The sequence below is a fragment of the Babylonia areolata genome, chromosome 10, assembly GCF_041734735.1.
Source record: "Babylonia areolata isolate BAREFJ2019XMU chromosome 10, ASM4173473v1, whole genome shotgun sequence".
Lineage (NCBI taxonomy): Eukaryota > Metazoa > Mollusca > Gastropoda > Neogastropoda > Buccinidae > Babylonia > Babylonia areolata.
Window position 1 is genome coordinate 21,101,596 of NC_134885.1, and position 9,825 is coordinate 21,111,420.

A 9,825-nucleotide genomic window follows, 5' to 3' on the forward strand; every position below is an offset into this window, starting at 1 on the left:
TTAACATCGGTAGGCATTTATGTACAGTCCTGCACACGACAGAACAATGTGGACAGTTATCACTATATGTGCGGCGTAGCACAGTATGTATGTGTCTGTGTGCGAGCGCCGCGCGTGCGCGTGTGTTGTGCATGTGTGAACCTTTTTAGTGTGTGCGCACAGAAAAAGATGTTTTCGCCTCGCGTGCATATCTCAGTGCGTGTGTCACAGACAGAGAGAGAGAGAGAGAGAGAGAGAGAGAGAGAGAGAGAGAGAGAGAGAGAAAGAGAGAGAGAGAGAGAGAGAGAGAGGGAGAGGGAGGGAGAGAGAGAGAGAGAGAGAGAGAGAGAGAGAGGGGGAGAGAGAGAGACAGAGAGAGACAGAGAGAGAGAGAGAGAGGACATGCTGAACACATCGTGATGTTTTTTTATATTTATCAGAAAAATCCGAAACAACAGGTGATATTTATATCAATCAAACAAACAATCACAGCAAACAGGCCAGCTGTTTACGATTAACTTTTTGATAAAAGACAAAAATCCTAACCGTCCCTCTCGACATTCAGTTAATGTGGCGGAAAGAAGAAACCCCCCCAGAAAACCCCAACAAACTTAATTGCTGGGTGGGACTGATTCAGGCAACAAGAGGCAAACCAGGCAGTGGCAGAAACGTGCATTAATGGTGGGAAAGAATAGAACAAACCGGGTATCATGTATTTCAAAAACAACATTTAAACTCCAAGAATACCGACAGTTGGCTACATGAGAGTACTTGTTTCACACATACGTATACGCGCGCGCGCGCGCGCGCACACACACTCACACACACACACACACACACACATACGTACGATCATACACACACGCACAAACGCTAGTACAATTTTCACACCCAGAGAAATCTGAGTGTAACGAGAAACAGAGAGAGCACTTTAAATACAATGCGATGGGTATACACAAGACAAGACAGTACAGTACAGCACAGCACACCACATATAACACAGCACAACACAATCACAACACAACACAGTGCAGTACAATGCCATCAATGAATACACTCCTACCAGACGAGGAGTCAAACCATTACCAAACCAAGCTTTTCACAACAACCAGTGAGGGTAAGAAAAAACAAAACAAAAGTGAAATAAAACATATGAGGTTACAGTTTCCAGCCTTTCATCAGCAGCCATCGAGGCAGTGCTCATTCCTTCCCCTCCGCCACTTCAGCCTCTCCAACCCGTCACTGAGGGGTACCCATCAACACGTGGGTCAGGGGAGCAGCGAGGAAAACCCACGTGTCATTACCAAGGACACAGCAACATCATGCTGAAGTGGGGCATCAACCCTGATCACTCCTAACACTGGATCAGAAGTCGTACGCCCAACCGTTTCCAAACCGCCGGGCGCCTTCAAATATAGAAAAACTAAACAAAAGAAAAAGTGACCCCCCCCAAAACAACAACAACAAACGAAAACAACAACCAACAACAATAACAACAACAAAAAAGAAGAAAAACAACAACAAAGAAATGAAATAAAACAAACTAAACATTTCTAAACTCTCTATACTCTTGAATGGCAAATGATACCCATCATGTATATAACATAATATTAACATCATTTGAAAAAAAATAAACAAAAAATAATTCGACTAAAGCATTAACATTTAACGCAGGTAACTCCCTGCCTTGCCCTACTCCTCAGAACCGGACGAAGAACTGTCTCAAGCTCAGTAGCTTCATCCACTGTGAAAGAAAGAGACTTGACACCTACCGTAAGTCAGCTGAACCCCTCTGACCCGCCGCAGCCATAGATTGAAGACTTCAAAGATCTTCACATCTCCACGGCAGTTCCCCAGGTTGCCTCAGGGGGCACCCAAGATATCACCGTCAAACGCGCTCTCACACTGGCCACGACTGCTGAGAAGTACCCAGAAGAATCCTGAATTCACGTGCACACTGACGGCTCAGCAACCTACGCTGTGACTGATCGAGGGGCAGGTATACTCATCAAATCTCCCGAGGGACCCCCACAGCAAGGATGACAACCGGCGGAGAAACACTGCTCCAACTACACGGCTGAAACCAGTCAGGGCCTCATTCAGGTTGCCACCATGGTACTTGACCCGGAAAGCGACTGTCCCGAAGTTGTCTTGCTCTCTAATGCACTGTCTGTTTAGTGGAGGCCCTTGCAGGGGACTGACACATTTCCTCGTCAAATGAAAAGACCCCAAGAAATTACCAAGTTAAGACGAGTACTCCTGCAAAGGGTGCCAGCCTACTGCGGAATCACAGGCAACGAAACAGTAGATCAGCTCGCCAGACCCGGAGCAAGAGGAAGTCAGCCAGAAAACAGCGCCAGCTTCGCAGAGAATAACACCCTCGTGAAGGTAACGTTGTGAGCGCTGGCAGCAGGAGCTGGTCATAGGATAAGGAAGTGGCCATTGCCGTCTCAATGCCCACCTGTCAAGGAAGATGAAGCTGGCACCATCTCCCACCTGCTCCTGTGATCTCGAAGACCAAACGCCAGAGAGAGAGAGAGGTGGCTAAAAAGGTTAAAAAAAAAAATAAAAAAAAAAAAATCTACCGATCGGACGGGAAAAAGAAGAAGAACAAGAGAGGCAAGGCCTTCAAGACTCACTTGTGATACACTTAAAAAAAAAATCTATCGTTAAAATGTGTTCTGTATTTGTAGACCACTTGGGCGAATGAACATAGTGAAGCCCTGTACACTGAGAGTAAAACACACAAGCTTTTTATGTATTGAGTATAATTTCAAAATGTAATGTTTAAGATGAGAAAGATCAGTTTAAAGCAAATTAACTCCCCTAGCATTAATTACAGAGTAATTTCCCTTTTTACTATCTGCACCAAAACGTTTGCAAAATAAATAAAACTTCCATGCTTAGCAAAAGAAGTTCCTGTTTGAACAAAAAATGATAATAATGACTGCTCTTGTTGTTGGGTCAGAATATCAGATCAAAGTGCCAAGTTTAGAGAATACAAAAAATATAAATATAACAGTAAATGCAGTATGCATATAATTAGGCTTCATTTTTTTTGTGCCCATCCCAGAGGTGCAATATTGTTTTAAACAAGATGACTGGAAAGAAGTGAATTTTTCCTATTTTTATGCCTAATTGGTGTCAACTGACAAAGTATTTGCAGAGAAAATGTCAATGTTAAAGTTTACCACGGACACACAGACAGACAGACAAACAGAAAGACAGACACACACACACACACAGACAACCGAACACCGGGTTAAAACACAGACTCACTTTGTTTACACAAGTGAGTCAAAAACGGAATGAACAAATAAAGGGAAAAAGCCCAACCAAACAAAAACCCAACTAAATCATTAATACAACAACCCCTCCCCCCCCCCCACCCGCCCCCCCAAAAAAAAACAAAAACAAAACAAAAACAAAACAAAAACAAAACAAAGACAACAACAACAACAACAAGAGAACGACAAAAGACAGCAAAAACCCCCACAAAAAACCAACAAATCCCCCCCCCCACCAACCAACACCCCCCCACACCCACCCCCCCAAAAAAAAGAAAAAGAAAAAAAAAAACCCCAAAAACCCAACCCACACAACCCCTCCCCCCAAAACAACATTAAACACACAGAATCGAGACAAACAAAGAACAAAACCAAACAACAGCAAAGATTCAAACACCAAAGACAACATCCCAATGACAGCCATTGCTACTGATCACTACAACATGGCTGTGAATGGACTGTGCCCGTTGACGGCAATCAAGATGTGGGAAAATCAACACACACACAACTATTACTGGATGCAGCAAAAATATGTCATTTTTCTCGTTTTGATAATCATGAGGTGGGGGGGACACGTGAGTGCAGAAAGACTGAGGGTTAAAAAAACAAACAACAACAACAAAAAACAAAACAAAACAAAACTAAACAAAAACAAAGCCACATAATGGAGAGAAAAAAGTGAAGTGTTAACAATAATATCTTTGAGGAGAAATATACCATGATATAAATACACACACATATATATATGTATATATATATATGTGTATAGATAGATATATGAATGATGTTTCAGTATCTAACGACACTAGCTCATATGCTAGCTGACGATATATATATATATATATATATTATCTATTATTCATTTTTATCATTATTATCATTATTTTTTTTTTGCTTCTGTCGTTTGCTTTTTGTTTACATTGTCTTTTTTCATCTCATGCCTGGACTGAATGAAAATGTCTTTAACTTGTGTGTCGCTTTTTTTCTGTTTGTTAACTGGTTGCTCAATGTAATACAAGCACAAAAATAAAAGAAAAAAAAGAGTCAAATATTAGAAAGAGAGAGAGAGAGAGAGAAAGAGAAGGGAGACTAGAGGTGCAAGAACCTTTTAACTTCCGTCGTCCATGTGAAACAGGAGTAGTTTCCCTTCTTCCACTTTCGTTTCGCAAGGGGAGCAACAATTATCTATCATCGTTCATGGTCGAGTTCTCCGCATGCTGGTGGGTTGTGCCAATAAACAAGAGAAAGAGAGAGAGAGAGAGAGAGAGAGAGAGAGAGAGAGAGAGCAGTCGATAATTTCTCCTCATAAACTTTGAGACAGCGTCCGCACAGAACAAATAACCCCCGATTTCATCCAGATTTGTTGGTTGTATGTCAAACCCTGGGTCTCTGAAATGGTTTTCCTGTCTGTTTTGCAGTGTCGTCTGTCTTCTCCCCAGTCTCCCCGTCCCTCAACAATTCCTTGGAGGATTGTTTTAGCAAGGCCACCTGATCTTGTTACGTAGTCATATCAACATAGCTTTCTTTTCTTAACTGATGTCAGCAGATCTTCAGTCATGACACATGACCCTGTGTGCCGTTTGATGGCATGGCACACTTGTTTACTGGTAATGTGATTTGTGCATCTGATGTTTAGTATCTTCCGATGACACCTCACATCCATGGCTTGAACTTGTTCTTTCCTAGTCCGTCCGTCGTGCGCGTCCACTGACGATTCGCATACATACAGCGTGTGGAGTACACCAGCTCAGGGGGCAGGAGCCTGACTTCATGTTTAAATCAATGGAGATGATATGACACTGATTGTCTTTCCATTCCCGATCCTGAACTGGATAGTGCTGTTGTTGTCTTTGCTACCCTTGACAGGATCCCTTGTTCAGATCACTGATTACCAGCTGAGTGAACTGTTGTTGAACAGATCCTATAGCTTCTGTCCATGCTCAGCTATGGTCCTATAGCTTCTGTCCATGGTCAGCTATGGTCCTATAGCTTCTGTCCATGGTCAGCTATGGTCCTATAGCTTCTGTCCATGGTCAGCTATGATCCTATAGCTTCTGTCCATGGTCAGCTATGATCCTATAGCTTCTGTCCATGGTCAGCTATGATCCTATAGCTTCTGTCCATGGTCAGCTATGATCCTCTGTGATGGTGGTGGTGTGGCTGGCGACCTGTCTTGTCTTGTCTTGTCTTGTCTATGATCCTGTGGTAATCCCTGTACAAGGCAGCAATCCACAACTTGGTCTTTTCGGTGCTGATCACCGTGTCATATCTTGTCGATGTTTCGTCCAGTCTTTTGTATAATTAACAAAATACAATAATAATTGGGCCTAGAAATACTTGTACACCTTTGCATTGTTAATGAATCAGAGGTCACATGATACTTTAAAAAAAAAAAGAACAGTCAAAAATCATTAATTCAAAACAGGTCAAAACCGGATAATATTTTAATAATAATACAGTTACTTTGTTCGTCGACAAAAAATTAGAATAAATTTTTTAAAAAAATCGAGGGGAAACGTATGTACATAACACTGTAGATAAAGTATCAGTAGACACAGTATGCCTGTCTGACTGGCTAAATAACTAGCTTGTCGATTTACACGGGGAAAATTAAACATTGTTGGAGCCAGAAAAAAACACACACACAAAAAACTGAGGTAATTAATAAAATATGATCGTGCAATGAGGTAACGTTTCAAATCAAGCAGTCTTCATCACTTTCTCCGCGTTCCCCAGCTGCCCCCTCTCCCCTTCTCCATGCTTGTCCCGCCGGTGAGGCACATAAATAAATACCACCCATCCCTTCAGATTTTCCCCGGCTGTGTATTTTTCAACAGATCACAGAATAGATCACCCCCTCGAGGCATTGGTTTGGGTGAATTCCACACCCTTCCGCGTCCACTGGTGAAAAGACAACAAAAACATTGAAATGAACAAAATAGAGATAAAAGAAAATAAAAGTAAATGCAAAATCGATAAGATAATAGAGTGAGAAAGCACAGGTCATTAATAGTCAGGTAATGACGGCTGACCTTCCAATTGAAGATGAGAAGAGAGAGAGAAGAGAGAGGGTGCACAGAGAGAGAGAGAGAGAGAGAGAGAGAGAGAGAGAGAGAGAGAGAGAGTCGCAATGCTAAAATTTCCTTCCTCCCCCTTCTTATCCTGACAAGGAAATTTACAATTTCCCCTTCTCCGCCTTAGCCTGATACGAACTCCTCCGTCTCCACTCTCCGTCCCATCCTCCATTCTACCAGTGATGTATACATGACCCTGTTATCAAGGGACGGGGAAGGGATTCCGCTACACACAACACCAACAGACAGCCTGAGCGACAGCTTTGTCGTCGATTTGTTTCAATACAGAGCAAGAGCAAGAACAAAAACAACAACTACTACTACTACTACTACTGCCATCATCACCAATAAATGAGGAGTGAGAGGGACGGAGGGAAGGGAAGGAGTTGTCGACCATGTGTTTCCGGTTCTTCGTCACAATAATTATAATCATGCACAAAATCAAAAGGACCCCCATCAAATGTAAAGGTGCTACTCCGTCATAAACACACGACCCAAAAAGGGGAGTCTAGCAACAGTATTAAACAGCTTGCGATTTGAACTTTAAAAAAAAACATATTTCTACAACAGTTGGGGAAAAAAACAACAACAAAGAATGGTAGTAGGAAGATGTCCGGACACCCTGGGAAAAGAGTCCGTAAGCGTGCTGGCAGTTTTGGCAATATCCACATTTTCCCCCTCAAGACGGAACGAGTAGTGTCTACAACAGGCCGTGGACTATCACTCCGTCAGTCACACACAGGGTGGAAGGGAAGAGATGTGGATACTGCCACAATTCTCCCCCCGTAAAGATGGACACGTAAAGGTCCACAATCCGGGTCAACAATGGAGCAGAACGCTCCACTAACTACAGACAAGTGGATCACATTGATAAACAACAAGCCATTCCTTCTGCTAAGTCTCTGAGTAACTGGAACGCGAGTCTTTGAAAAAAAAACAAACAAAAACAAACAAACAAAGACGAGAATCACAAAATACGAAACTGTCGGTGAGTTCACAACATCTGAGTAATCTGCTGAACACAACCACGTTCATTTCAGTCATAAACGATAACGGAATGTATGCGTATGCATTAATGTTTGTGTATGTTTGTTAGCATCAGCCACCAAAAATATCACCTTAAAAAAATTAAAAAAATCAAATCACCCTCTCACCTTCAGTTAAACCATCGATTCACGGCATCTCCCCCAAAAGAAGAACGAAATTCCAACAGGTGTAAGACTGGACATCGTGTCACTTTTTCACAACACGACTGGTTCATCATGGTACGACACGTGGGTCCTTACTTTAACCTCCCAGAAACCAGCAGTCTCTTCCCTCGTTCCATCAGCCAGCTCTATACGACAGCTTCATCTCGCTTCTAGCACACAGTCTCTCTGTGTGGCATAGTAGAACAGTGGATAATCCATATTGCACCCATCAGACGAAACACGACAGAACTGAACAACAGTTCACTTCATTCGGACAACAACGTTTTACGAAGACCATATATACTGGCTTGACTTCAGCGGAGCGGTGAAGAGAAAATCCGCTGATAGTTCCGTCCGTCGAGAAATCACCACACCTTAATCAACACCTGATCATGTGTCGCTGAGTCAGTGAGTGAACATCAAAGAATATTCCTGCTTCAGCGAAAGTGGTTTTTGTTCAGCTGATTCCGAGCAGACTCTCCAGTATCACTCATTCACGTTCGCCTGATTTTAACTGAACAAATTTCAGCCACGGAATACTGTCCCCAAACGCTAAACCCGTGGCTGGACTTGCGCACAGCTCTGGGCAGTTTTATTTCAAGTCTACCGCCAATGCAATGTTGTGTGAGAAGACCCCACGCAGTCCTCAACTGAGAACTCATTGAATAAAACACCAATGTGATGACCACAATGCCCACAGAGACACGGTCCACCTGGAACACTACGTTTGATGTCATGATAGCAGTTGGGGCTGTGTGTGTTGCTCTTCGTTGCCATTCTCCTCCCAACAAGCTGGCGCTGTCCCCACTCGCCCCCCCGCCCCCACCCCACCCCTCCCACACCCGCGCCCTCTGTCCAGCAGTACCTGGCTGAACACACACTGTGCAGGGTCTCAGGGTGCACGTGGCGTTAAACCTGGGTCAGGAACTGCACAGGGACCAGACACTCACGGTTACTGGCAGAGCGCACGTGCATGAACCCGCCAAACTCCGGGTTCACTTGGAAGACGATCTGGAACATAGTATGTGGCTGCCTGTGTGAAACGGTTTGACAGAAGGAGACCCCTCAAAAACAAACAAAAAACAAGCAAACAAACAACAACAACAAGACACACGCACCCCGCCCCCCTCAACAGCCACCCCTTCCAACTCCACCCCTCCCGAGCCACCACCCCTAGACACCAACAGTCACACTCACGTCTGCCTCCTCCCCCACACATAGCCACACCCTCACCCACTACCTTACACACACACTTTCTCTCTCTCTCTCTCTCTCTCTCTCTCTCTCTCCCTCTTACGGAAAGCTTATGCAATGTTAACTGACTTGGATGGAAAAGGTAAAAGAAATTGGGTTTCAAAAGTTTTATCAGTTTGGTTTCGGTTTTGTATGGGAAAATTAAGGTGTGCAAGATGTCAGATTATTTTTGTGTGACCTCAAAGATAGACTGATTGCGTGCAGATGGCAAGAGTGGAATTTCCATGTGAATAATAGTGATAGGTTTTGCATATATAGGACATTTTGTACTGGTCATGACGTTAAGATTTACCTGCGTATGAACTTAGACAGACACTTAAAATTCATTATGACAAGATTTCGTTTTGGTATTTCAGAAATTTCTCAGCATTATTATCGTTACAGGAAACATTCTGCAGTTGATTTAATGTGTCCGTTGTGCAAAAGTAGAAATGAAGATGAGTTGCATTTTGTTTTATGTTGTCCTGCTTTAACCAGTTTGAGAGTACGATATATCCCACCTGCTTTTTATAGATATCCCAGTCAATTTCGTTTAAGTCTACTTCTAGCATCTGAAAAAGAAAGCGTCATAAGGACTTTGTCAGTATACTTGTACAAGGCATTGCATTTCAGATCTGTTGCAACTTCATGATTTTCTTCAGTTACTGTGCTTGTTTATGTATTGTGCCCCTTCATGAGGGGCAATGGCCTTTATATGAATAAATCATCCGTATCCGTATCTCTCTCCCTCTTACTCTCTCTCTCACACACACATACGCGCACGCGCGCGCGCGCGCACACACACACACACACGTATACATACATACGTGGACACTCACACACACACACACATACAAATAGCCATCCCTTCCAGTTCAACCCCCACCCATCCCCCCGAACCACCAACGCTCCCCCCAACGCCCATACACACCAACAGCCATACCGTTACCCCCACTACCCTCCAACACACACACAACCGCTCCCCACCCCTCACCCACACACAGCCACCACCCCATCCCTCACCCACACACAGCCACCACCCCACCCCTCACCCACACACAG

At 43.6% G+C, this 9,825-nt stretch overlaps 1 protein-coding gene across 1 annotated transcript in view; it reads right to left on the reverse strand.

The window, feature by feature from the left end:
* The window catches only part of LOC143286309 (uncharacterized), a 481,716-nt gene continuing 471,891 nt past the window's right edge, over positions 1 to 9,825 (reverse strand). The window contains exons 18-20 of the mRNA XM_076593847.1: positions 8,481 to 8,541; positions 1,752 to 1,841; positions 1 to 29 (exon numbers count right to left, since the gene is read on the reverse strand). Of these exons, the coding sequence (XP_076449962.1) occupies positions 1 to 29; positions 1,752 to 1,841; positions 8,481 to 8,541 (180 nt within the window). The remainder of the gene's footprint in view (positions 30 to 1,751; positions 1,842 to 8,480; positions 8,542 to 9,825) is intronic.